The 13,336-nt window shown below is 46.4% G+C and overlaps 1 protein-coding gene across 1 annotated transcript in view; it reads right to left on the reverse strand.

Annotated features, from left to right (window-relative positions):
• Positions 1-13,336, reverse strand: part of RAB3GAP1 (RAB3 GTPase activating protein catalytic subunit 1) — a 436,470-nt gene that overhangs the window by 141,060 nt on the left and 282,074 nt on the right. The window contains exons 16-17 of the mRNA XM_078681808.1: positions 9,602-9,656; positions 9,009-9,389 (exon numbers count right to left, since the gene is read on the reverse strand). Coding sequence (XP_078537934.1) covers positions 9,009-9,389; positions 9,602-9,656 — 436 coding nt within the window. The remainder of the gene's footprint in view (positions 1-9,008; positions 9,390-9,601; positions 9,657-13,336) is intronic.

The following is a 13,336-nucleotide window of genomic DNA, read 5'->3' on the forward strand; positions in this document are numbered from 1 at the left end:
CCTCTCCTCCTCACTTTCTCCTCCCCGGTTCAATCATGGATGGATCAGATGAATCTACTTAACAATAAACACATCATTCTCGACAGTGCAATATCCCTTGGTGTCATACTCGACAAAAAACTCAATCTAATCTCCCACATCAATTTCATTGCAAAGTCTGCTCGATACCAACTGCGCCTTCTTTGGGGAATTCCTCGCTTCTTCCCGGAGCAAGACTTAAAACCCTGGTCCAATCGCTGGTCCTCTCCAGACTGGACTACTGCAATTCTCTTCTTGCTGGCCTCCCCAAATCCCACCTGTCCCCCCTTAAATCTGTTCTCCATTCAGAAGATCGTTTCATTTATGGGGCCAAAAGAAGCGACCACATCACACCCATGTTATCCACCCTCCGCTGGCTTCCCATCGAGGCAAGATCTATCTACAAGACTGCCTGTATCACCCACAAAGCCTTGCACTCCTCCTCTCCTTGCTATCTAGCGAAGAAACCGAACTCTCTGGAGGCTCTAGACCACACTTAATGCGGAAAATTTACTGCTTGAACCTCCCACTTTCAAGAAGGAAAGATCGACAGCCCAATCCTTTTCAGGCAACGCGGTGAGAATTTGGAACTCCCTTCCGCCTCAGCTCCAGACCACCACCTCCTCCCATGCCTTCAAAACTGACCTCAAAGTTATCCTCCTTCAAAGAAACTTCCAAATTTAATTCACGCCATCTCTATTATCTGAAGGAAGACCTTCCATTATAGGAAATTATTTTCTCCATGACTATGGAAGTGCCTTCCCAGTGTGTTCTTGTGGTTTGAGTGTCTGCATTTATTGCAGTATTATCCTTCTACCTGTGTTTGGTACTCTTTTGTAACATGCACACGTCACTTTTCTCTTGTAACACACTGTTTACTACCTCTTACATTTTGTTTGCTTTAGATACTTGCACAAGTGCCACCATTGCCTACGTAACGTTTGTTCTTGTGTTTGAGTGTCTGACATTTATTGCAGTACTATACCTCAACTTGTACTTTGTACGCTTTTGTAACCTGCACACATGTCACTTTTTCCTCCTGTAATGTACCTTTTGCTACCTCTTGTATTTTGTTTGCTCACAATTGTCACTTTTGTCTCATGTAACTCAACGTTTGCTTTTGTAATTTGTTCACTTGTACTCTTCTCCTCATGTATCAGTACTGTTCCTATTGTGAAGCGTTCTGACACCTTCGGGTAAAGTCCGCGCCATATAAAAACCGCATAAAATAAATAAATAAAAGCTGTGAAGGAGTGACCCACGACTTTAACTGGGCAGTAACATCTCCCTTGGAGCAGAGGAGCTGCTTCCCTGCATTGCTGCAGGGACCAAAAGGACAGACAACGAGAGCCTTTGCAAGCATCACCCCACCACACCAGCACCCTAGCCCCCGCAGCCTGAGTTGCTGTCAATCTATGGTGCCCGTAAGGCACAGAGACCCTCCATATTTGAACTCCCCTTGAGCACCACTGGACTGGCCCCCAGTCACCACCTGCAGCCTCTTCCTGCAGGAAAGTAGGTACCGCAAGAGACTTAGGACCATCATGACCCAAATACTGAGGACACCACTGCACCCGAGCACCACAGCCCAAGGAGAAGGAGTAGTTTCTTACCTGTAACTCCAGTTCTGTAGTAGGGGTATCTCTGTGATAGTCATAATCTTGCGAATAGTCTCGCCCATGTGCGTGGACCCCGGAGCAATCAAAATAGTCTCTTAAGTTGTCTTCTGCAGTCCTGCATAGACACGTAAGAGAAAATCAAATAAATAATGCAGCCTAAAACTACAAGGCTACATTGGCCAGCACTTCATCTTGAAGTGAAAAGGATAGCCAAATAATATTAAAATTTACACATTTTGCTAAGTTTCACACATAGAGAAACTCCCCTGCCCAAAAATCCTTTATCATGATAGAGAGGAAGGGTTGGACAGACAAGCCCCCATAGGCTGCCAATATGTGTCTGGAAAAGGGATACCGTGCCTTTAAAGAACTTTCCAGAGACCCTCGGTATCCCAGGATGCACAGCAAAAGGCAAGTTACTTTCAGTTCTTTTTGAAGGTGTATAAAGCCAGGCCTGTAGCATTCAGTATATTATCGTTTCATCCATCGGGGAGGAGGGCGGGTCGCTTATGACTATCACAGAGATACCCCTACTACAGAACTGGAGTTACATGTAAGAAACTACTCCTTCTGTAGTAGGGGATCTCTGTGTACAGTCATAATCTTGTGAATAGAATGGCAAGCCCATCCCAACAAACCAAACCAGCGGTGGAGGAAACAGACAAAACCACTACTGTGCAAACAGATTTCTCAACGAAGCCTGCCCAACCTGAGCGTCTGCCCTGGCATCAGAATCCAGGCAGTAGTGTTTGGCGAAGGTATGGACCGACTTCCAAGTGGCAGCCCTACAGATATCTGCAATGGGAACATTACGTAGCAAAGCCGTTGTAGCCGCTTTGCCCCTGGTGGAATGAGCCTTAGGCTTACCCCCTAAGGTCTTGTTAGCCTTTTGGTAACATAGCTGGATACAGGACACAATCCACCTAGAGATGGAATGTTTAGAGGTGGCAAGACCAGTCCTGACCGGACCGTAATTGAAAAACAATTGGTCTGACCTATGAATGTCCATGGTCTTATCCAAGTAGAATTTCAACCCCCTCCTTACATCCAGGAAATGAAGAGACCTCGCTGCCGGAGAGGAAGGATGTTGGAAAAACATAGGTAAAGTTATCGTCTGATTAACGTGGAAATCAGAAATTACTTTAGGAAGGAACTTAGGGTGAGTCCTCATGACAACCTTAGATGCATGAAATACAGTATAAGGCTCTTGGCAACACAAAGCCTGAATCTTACTCACCCTGCGGGCCAATGTTATAGCCACAAGGAATGCTGCCTTCCAGGATAAATGCTGTAGAGAAACCTTATGAATAGGCTCAAAAGGCTCCTTCATCAACCTTGACAGCACCACATTCAGCTCCCAAGAAGGCGACGGACGCCTAACAGGGGGAAATACCTTCTTCAATTCCTCCCAAAAATCTTTAATTACAGGAATCAGGAAAAAGGATGTTTGTGAAGGTCATTTCCTATACACAGTTAATGCTACGAGGTGAACCTTAATAGAATGGAAATTAAGGCCAGATTGAGCTAAATGCAAGAGGTATGGAAGGATGACATCTTCCTTGCAGGAGGTAGGATCAGCATTCTTGGATGCATACCAGATGCAGAACCTTTTCCACGTGTAGGCATAGCAAGTCCTGGTGGATGGCCTTTTATCCTCCTTAAGAATTTCCATGCAGTTTTCAGGTAAGTTTAAGTGTCCATACTGTACTAACTCAGGAGCCATGCAGCCAAACTCAACGATGAGAGGTTTGGGTGCACCATCTGCCCCCCGAACTTCGTTAGAAGGTCCGGCCGACATGGAAGTCGCAGATGGGGTTGGAGAGACCGGTGGAGCAGGTCTGTGAACCACCACTGTCAAGGCCACTCTGGAGCAATGAGGATCATTCGCGCTCCGGATTGAGACAGTTTGATGAGCACTACCAGAATTAGGGGAATGGATGGAAAAGCGCACAGAAAGCTGTTTCGACCAGCTGATCTATAGCGCATTCCCCAGAGTCCCCGGTTGGTAAAACCTGGAGGCGAAGTCTCGGCATTTTCTGTTTCCGGCGGTGGCGAACAGGTCTATTTCTCGAGTGCCCCATCTTTCGAAGACGTTTCCTAGCACCTCGTCGTTTAGGACCCACTCGTGGTTTTACTGGACGAGCCTACTGAGTGCGTCCGCTTGAGCATTCTGCACACCTGGTAGATAGGTAGCCGTTATCGTCAGTCCTCTGGCTAGCAGCCAGTGCCAGATCGCTTGCGCTTCCTGAGAGTGTGAGCGATCTCGAGCCCCCATGCTTGTTGAGGTAATACATTGCAGTCGTATTGTCCGTCTGTACAAGCAGGGAGTCGGTCCGGAAGGATGGATGAAAGGCTTTCAGCACCAAATGAACAGCTCTGAGTTCCAGAAAATGTATGTGATACGTGGATTCCACCTGGGACCACGTTCCTTGGATCTGTAGATGGACCGAATGCGCTCCCCAGCCCTGGAGAGAAGCATCTGTCACAATGGTCTGTATGGGAATGTCCTTGTGGAACGGAACTCCATTGAGGAGATTCTCGGCTGAACACTACAGTTTCAGGAACTGCTGAGCGTATAGAGACAGTTGGATCCTGTCCTCCCAGCTCCCTCGTTTCTGGTCCCATTGATCCTCCAGACATTCCTGCAGTGGTCTAATGTGGAGTGAGGAAGATGCAAGAAGCCATCGACCCTAGAAGAGAAGACACCGTCCTCACTGTCGTTGATGGAACGGACATGAGAGCCTGAGCCTTCCGAAGGATCGATAAGTGTCGCTCCTCCGAAGGACATACGCTTGCTCTGAGAGTATTGATGGAGGCTCCCAAGTACTGCAGACACTGAACAGGAGTCGGAACGGACTTGGCCATGTTGATGTGCAAACCCAGCTGGTTCAAGAGAACGGCCATCCTGTTGAAATGCAATTGCGTTTCCTGGAAGATGGAGGCTTTGATCAACCAGTCGTCCAGGTACGGGTAGACAAACACCTTGTTCTTTCTCAGGTGCGCTGCCATCACTGCCATGCATTTTGAAAAAGCCCTGGATGCAGACTTCAGACCAAACGGGAGTACGGTGTACTGATAGTGGTTAGTGCTGACTAGGAAGCGTAGGAACGTCCGATGTTTCTGTGCAATGGGCACATGGAAGTACGCATCGTGCAGATCTATCGCGCAAAGCCAGTCTCCTCGATGCAGCTGAGGATAGATCTGGTGCAAGGACAGCATGGAAAATGTCTCCCAGCGAATCCATTTGTTTGCTTGTCGCAAATCTAGAATGGGCCTGAACTCGTTTTTGTCCTTTTTGCGTACCAGAAAGAACCTTGAGTATAGACCATTTCCCCTTTGAGACAGAGGGACGTCTTCTATCGCCCTTTTTCTTAACAGGGTATCGGCCTCCGCTTGAAGTTCGCGCAGCTGGTATTGCGAACAAACCAGGGGAATAGCTGGAGGAGGGCTGGCAAAACGAAGACTGTATCCATTGCAAACAATATTCAGCACCCACTTGTCCTGAGTAATTTTTCTCCACTCTGCCAAGTAATTCTGTATGCTTCCCCCCACCGGAGTGGGTAACGGACGAGGGGGAAGTAATCCCTCAGGGCTTAGACCCGGCCGGGCCCTTATTCCCCGAGGAGGCCTGCTGGCCGCCTCTGCCTCTCTGATGGTTCTGGAAGGGCTGCCTCTGATGTTGCTGCTGCTGCTGCTGTTGGCCAGCTTGGCGACCTTGCCCTTGCTGGAATCCCTGGGAGGAGTAACGCCTCTGGAAGGTGTGGAACGACTTCCGCTGGTCCTTTGGTTTCTCCAAACCTACAGCTTTCATAGTTTCCACTTCTGCCTTCATGCGGGCCATCTCCTCGTCCGCATGCGTCCCGAAGAGGGTAGAGCTCGAAAAGGGCAAGTTGGCAATGCGCTGCTCCGCCTCTGGCTTGAGAGATGTAAGGCGCAACCAGGAGTGGCGTCACAAGTTTATGGCATGGCAGTACCCATGAGCAGACAGGAGAGAGGCGTCTGCCGCCGCGCTGATGACTTCATTGGAAACCATCATGCCTTCATTCAAGATCTCCTGAAAATCTTCCCTTCTGTCCCTCGGGAGGAGCTCGATGAATTGTTGCAGGGACTCTCACAATGAACGGTCATATCGACCCAAAAGCGCTTTCAAACTCGCAGCTTTCATAGAGGTGGCAACCGTACTGCAAACCTTTCTCCCAGCCGAATCCATTTAACGGCTCTCCTTGTCCGGAGGGACCGTAGACGAAGGAGCGGTAAAATGCTGTTTCTTGGCCGCTGTCACAATAACCGAATCCGGGATAGGATCTGATCTTAAAAACGCTGGATCCGAATCCAGGGGCCTGTACTTCTTCTGAAGTCGGGATGGAGCAGACTTCACCGAGGCCGGTGTCAGAAACAGTTCCGTGGCTGGTTCCTCCAGCCCTGGCACCAAAGGCAGCAAAGGGTGAGACGCTGCAATATTTCAAAGATGACAGAGGTGGAAGGGGTGGGCACCGTCAGTGTGATCCCCAACTTCGCTGCTCCCCTCAGCAGCACATCCTGAAACGTCACAATGTCATCCACTGGCGACACTCTCGTAGGAGGAGAGTCCGACAAAGTAGGTGAATACCTCCTGTCACTGTAAGAGTCCGTGTACCTGGTATGCCTGGACCGTGACCTTTCCTTCCGACGCCGATGACGTGATCTGGTTAAAGATCTACGCTCACTGCGAGAGCTATGCCTCCCACTTGATCCGGACCTTGGCATTCTGGGCCTCGCCGGAACCACCGGCACAGGAGGCTGCGGAATAGGAGGAGGCGGCTGAGCTGGAACCAAAGGCATCTGTTGTGGAGGCCGAGGCAGTGGTGGAGGAGGAAGAGGTGGAGGTGGAGGAGGAGGAGGAGGCAGTTGCGGAAGGGTAGGAGGCGTAGGCGTCCTAGGCCTTGAGGGCGAGTAGGTCCGAGAATATTCAGAGTCTGGGGACCTAACAACTCTCTAATTCTTCTGAGCCTGCCTCAGAGAGGATGCTCTGGAGGTAGACCTTTCCGAGGACAAGCGCCGACGCCGCCGCGACCGGGGACTCGCTGATGATGAGGAGACGTTAACCACAGAGGCACTAGACACCGTTCTGGGCGTTGACTTCCTCTTCAAATTTTCCCTCCTCGACGCCGACTTCCTCTTTGACTGCGATCTCCTCGACGTCGATGAACTCCTTGACGTTGAGTGTCTTCTTCTTGACGTCGATCTTCCTCTCCTCTACGTTGACCTTCGCGTCGACATTGATGGTGCATGGCGGTGTCGCCTCGACGGCGAGCGGCTGCCTCTTCAGGACCCAGCACGGCGTCGATGGTGTGTCGACGCCGGTGTAGTCCTCGACGTCGACCTCGTCCGAGGTCTCGACGTCCTACCCCTCGACGCAGATCTTCGACGTCGCTTCAACCCAGAGCCTTGAGTCGACGGGGAACATATGGTAGTCATACCTCATGACGCCGACGTCGAAGCCATCGACGTCGACCGGGACCGGTGCCTTTTCTGTTCTTGACTGGGGAGCCGCCCAGAGGCCGATGCATGGGCAGAGGACGATGAAAGAGCCCCTCCCTGCCCAGAAGTCCCACCTGTTTCTTGATGTCTCCTCTGCTCCAGGCCTTGGAGACGATTCTTCTCCCTGTCACGCAGGGTCCTCCTGGAGAAAGAGTGGCAAATATCACAGGAGTCAGGGACATGGGTAGAAGGGAGACAGAGTATGCATACTCTGTGGGGGTCAGACTTACCCTTCTTCCTACCACAATCAGGGCACTTGTCGAATAAAGCTGGCATTTCGACAATATAGAGGTGGCAAAACTGGTCAAAAAAGACAGCAACTGGAAGAGGAAGACCCCAGACGTCGAGTGAAACACTAATATCACTGGAAAAGCTCCAAAAATTGAAGATATACCCAAAAAGGTAGAGCTCAATGCTCCTGGGTCTTGCTAGCAGGAGACGGTAAAAAGAACTGAAAGTAACTTGCCTTTGGCTGTGCATCCTGGGATATCGAGGGCCTCTGGAGAGTTCCTTAAAGGCACGGTATCCCTTTTCCAGACACATAATGGCAGCCTTTGGGGGCTTGTCTATCCAACCCTTCCTCTCTATCATGATAAAGGATTTTTGTGAAGGGGAGTTTCTCTATGTGTGAAACTTAGCAAAATGTGTACATTTTATTATTTGGCTATCCTTTTCACTTCAAGATGAAGTGCTGGCCAATGTAGCCTTGTAGTTTTAGGCTGCATTATATGTCTTTGATTTTCTCTTAAGTGTGTATGCAGGACTGCAGAAGAAGACAACTAAAGAGACTATTTTGATTGCTCTGGGGTCCACGCACATGGGCAGGACTATTCACAAGATTATGACTATACACAGAGATCCCCTACTACAGAAGTGGATAAACAGTGCCCAGTGTCCTGAGTCCCTCCACAGCTGTATCCCCCTGTGGGTTTGGCCAGACTGGTCCACCAGTACCCACCTGCAGCCTGTTTTTGCAGGCAACCAAAAACATTGAGTGCCTCCTGCAGAGCGACACTGCTAGAGAAAGCACAACTACACACAAGCCCCCCAGCCCAGGTTCCAGTAGGCCAACGGTGTCTCTGCATGCCTGAGACCTTCGAGGACTGAGCTCCCCTGTGGGTTCACCAGGACTGACTCCCAAAGCCCAACTTGCAATCTCTTTTGAACCGGACAGCTCCCCATTGATTTAAACGGGGCACTTAAGGGCTGAATTGCACCTCTGCAACTGAACTCCCCAGAGCAATCTGAGGTGACCTGTTGGTCCTGCCTTGGTCCTTGCCACATACTTACCTTAAATCCAGAAGGACAGTCTTTTAAGTCGCTGTGAAGTACCCGTACGCAGTAAATGTGTCTTTCTCATAGGGTAACATTACAACTTAAATGATCCAAATGCCAGTGTATTTCTGTATAGTGAAAAACCTTGATAACTCACCAAATTCAAGTGTATTCCTGTATACTTTCAAGACAGTGATGTCTCAAAACACAGTACTTACTCAATTACGAAGTTCTTGGTGTTAAAAACATATATAAAAAAGGGATAGTTTTCTAAATTGGTGTGGATCTCTTTTTGGAGTGTATGCATCATTTATTGACTTTGTGTGTGCGTGCAACACATTTCTAACACTCCTCTCTGATAAGCCTAAGGCTGCTCAACCACACTATCCTAGATAGAGCACCTTGATATTGCTATAGCAAGCTCCTGTCCACTATTAAGGAATACATGGACCCTTTACACAGCATACCTCTTTTGGTATATTATACTAAGAGACAGTTTCGTATGGGATACATATAGGAAAGAAGGCGAGAAACAACGTAAGCAATATACATATGAAGAGAAATAGAATTTCTAACCTGTGTTACTGGAATGAATAGCGGTTCCCCTGTAGACAACAAAGTCAGTTTTCCAGACGGGTGTAAACGTCCCTCTGGTTTTAAGTTGGATGTGACTTTACTTCCATTTTTCTTTGCACCCTCTTGACCGTTTCCTTTAAGTTCATCTGTGTCACTCAGACACTCAAAGAATTCCTCTTCACTGTCACTCCACGAGTCCCAAGATTTTCCAACCTCCGTTTTTCCTTTTTCAGTATCCAGATAATTGGAATCGTGCTGATGCTGTACAGTCCCAGTGCTACTGGAGAATTTATCCACAGAGCCACCAGCAGGTTTGTCCAAAGCATTGCATTTTTTACTTTCATCCCTCGCTTTCTTCCTCTCAATGCAACAATTTAACATCTGGAGAAAGACAAAGATAAAACATTTATCCATTAACATAGTAGATTACACTTCGAAATAGCCAGTACAAAATGTAATGTTCAATTATTCCAAAAAGCACCAGTTAATAAAAATAATGATAAAGATAATTTGCTATTGAAGGAAACACATCCACAAGAGCATGAATCTCCATATGTCATTGTTACAGGGCATTCACGCACAACAGAGATTACCTGAAGTTTCTGATGTAGTAAACAGCATCTCAGATCAGGGGGACCATTATTCAATCTACAATACAACAAAGATGACATTACCAAGCAAATCAACAAGAAATGCGTTTCTTTGCAGTTTGTATCAATTTAGTATTAAAAATACTTCTCATCATTCTCATGCTTAAGGCAGTTTTCTGGCTTCTTCCAAAATTACTAAACACATATTTGCAGGACAGCCCAAGAATTATCAAGTAGCGCTCAAATATGTGCCTGGTTGACAGTGAACAGAGTTTGGCAGCTGTCAATGGACACGGCACAATGGCCACAGATGGCAGATGACTCAAGGTGCACCCCTGTGTGGTGTCTTTAGATGCATAGGGAAGATGAGCACTCTGGGTTGTCGGAAGGAGAACACCGCATGATGGATGAGCACTGTGGTTGAGAAGTTAAAATGCATAGTAGTTGGGGGCTGCACAGGCAACATAAACCAACCATTTATTGAGCGTGAAATATGGCCTGATGAACACAGGTATAGCGAGTATAAAGCAAGGAGAGCATAGTTGATATGACCAGTATGCTTAGGGTGGGCTCAATTGTGGAAATTTGCTGAAGGTATGCAGAGAAAGGTAAAGAGTGTGCACAGTGTAATTAAGTTAACTTTAGATTGTGAGGCACATGGCTTGTAAAGTGTAGGGCATAAATGTTGGGGTGTGGGGAGAGAGTGTGCAGGATATGTGTGAGGGAGAGTAGGACATGAGAGAGGGAGTGCAGTTCATGGGAAAAGGCAAGCTGGTCATAGGTGAGGAGTTGCGGCACACAGCTGAGAATGCCCGCAGGATAACAAGTGATGGACTGTAGAGTAACATTCATAAATACAGCTCTTGTTCAGAAAGCCAAGGCAGAATCCTAGCTCATTTTTCATGAACTGAACCATAATGCTGGGGGCTTCTTAATGTTTATGTGCACTGTCAAATTTTTAAAAAGCTACATGGGTCTGCCAGTTTACTTTTCTTACCTGTTAAGCCTTATTTTGAGTGTACTGAATATATTTCCTATAGTCTCCCACTCACAATTGCTGTCACTGAATCATCAGTAACTTGGGTGAGAGGTTGAATAAAGGAGGTGCAACCTGAGCGTGTCTTAAAAATGAGGTATTAGCGGGAAATCAGTAATCCTGCAGCCAACCTCCAACCCCCGATTTGCACACGATTTCCCCTGGAGTTTCACCTCCCCTCTGCAGCAGAAATGAACAAGTAAAAATCACTGCAAGAATGGAGTTACAGTGACTCTCAAAATCTCAATGGGTGGAGGTAACTTCAGTTACCAACCCAATCATGATTAAAAAGCTACTCATAATCGGGTAAACAAGATACCAATAAGAGAGACACTCAGGCATGGACAGAAACGATCATGGGAGAAACCCCCAAAACAAAGTACCAATATACCAGAAAGTCCAGGCTAAGCAATCAACACCACTAAACCAACAATAAAATGTATGCTCCAAAAATGTAGATCTGCTCTTAAACATAGCACAGAAATAGCAGAAGTAATCATCTCATACAAAATCAACATTGCATTCCTTACAGAATCATGGCTGAATGAAACTACTGTTTCTCCCTGGCTTCACTATGAGATTATGCAACCGAGATGGAAGAAAAGGAGGAGGCCTAGCAGTCATCACGGGGACACCCTGCAAATCGATACCTTTAAAACAGAAAAAGACTTGAATGTCTAGGAATAAACTGCACTTCAGCTGGTCTCTTTCCAACTGAAATCCACACATTGTATTACCCAACAGGAGATCAACAGCTCTTTCAGAACATTTAAGAGATTTCATAACACAACAGTCACTCCTGGAAACCAACAACATAGTCCTAATCGGCTTCAACATTCATTGGAACGACACCAATAACACCCTGATAACAAACCTGAAGGCATTCAATGACCTAAAACAACACTGTTTCGACCTCACACACATAAAGAGAGCAACAACAGACCTGTAAGTAACCAAAGATGAATACCTAAGCCTAGACACTAGTCAATCAGTAGACTGGTCAGACCATCACATTATTCACTTCCACCTCCAACAGAACACAAATATAGCAAAGGACAAGCCCACAGACCCAAACATTGGATTAGAAACACAAAACAAATAAACACAGAGGAAACCGCAGAAAAGATAAACTCCAACATCTCTCCCTCAAACGGGTTCCGCTCAGTGGAAGAACTAATAATACACTACAACAAAATACTACCAAACATACTCATCCAAGTAGCCCCAGTAAAACTTAAGAAACTAAGAAACAAACCATCATGCCTACGGTTCAACAAAGAACTAAATGAAGACAACTCGGACTAATGGAAAGAAACTACAGTTGAGACACTACCCCTATAACCACTACAAAAGGGGAGAAACCGTAACAAAAAAACAAGTATTTAAGACTAAAGCAAACTTTTCCCAATCGTAGCTAGACAAAGCAGATCATCGCCAAAAAAACAACATCAGACAACAAATGTCAACACATACATAAACACCACACCAAAAACAATGGCTGCAGTGGAGCAACGCGAAAACGTATTAAAGTTCTTAACAGAAAAAAAAACACGTAAATATATGCATACTTGAGCGAAAACCTTGACAACAAGGACCCTCCAACGGACACACACAACACCTAAAACACAAAAATGAAGAGATCATTGGCACCCCTACTGTTACTGAAGACCAACGCAATATGACATGTTAAAAAAACTTGAAGAGAACGAAATCATCAAGCTCATCAGATTTAAACCCAACATTGGTGAACCCTTCCCATCACAGCTAATAAAACACATCAAACAATCATAGCACCTACATGGACCAACATGAAATGCCTCACTAATCGAAGGCACAATGCCAGATTCCCTTAAACTAGGACAAATACCACCACTCCTCAAAAAACAACTACAGACTCCAAAGACAACTTTCACCCAGTAACAAACCTACCTTCCTAGTAAAAGCCAGGGAATATGATCCCAGCTCAGTCAACACATAGAAAATCACAATCTTCGACATTCTTCAGTCGGGCTTCAGAACAGGACGTAGTTCAGAAACAGCCATCCTAAACATAACTGAATACATATACAGGATGCTTGACACAGGGAACTAATGTCTGGTAATAGTTCTAGACCGTTCTTCAGCCTTCAACACGGCTGACCACACATCACTACTAAACAACCTGGAGTGACTCTCTGAATCAAGGGCACAGTCCTAAAATGGTACATCTCATACTTTAACAGTAGCTCACAACTATCCAACTGAGTCCCAGTCAACCAAGGTCTCCCCCAAGGCTCAATCTTATCCGCAACATTATTCAACCTTTACCTGGAACTTTTGACCACTTTCATAAAAGAGGCAAATTCCAACTACCACCTATATGCGGACAACAGGCAATGTTACCATAAAATGACTTTACCAAAGGATGTCCTCCACCAAAATCAGACACCGATGGAAGTGCAACACAGGCTACGTACAAATCACCTAAAACGTAACCACCAAAAGATTGAATTTCTGCTCATCTCCCATAAAAACAACACTTCTCAGATACAAAAATGGATTTCACAACGGACACTATTTGCTGCCAAAACACACCAAATCATTAGGGATCACACTAGACAAACATTTGAACAGGACTACCCACATAAATATCACAGTAAGAAGTGCCATTTGAAAAATGCATAAAAAAATATCAAACCCTTCATACCTCATAAAGATCTCAG

The sequence above is a fragment of the Lissotriton helveticus genome, chromosome 3_1 (genome assembly GCF_964261635.1).
Source record: "Lissotriton helveticus chromosome 3_1, aLisHel1.1, whole genome shotgun sequence".
Taxonomy (NCBI): Eukaryota; Metazoa; Chordata; class Amphibia; order Caudata; family Salamandridae; genus Lissotriton; species Lissotriton helveticus.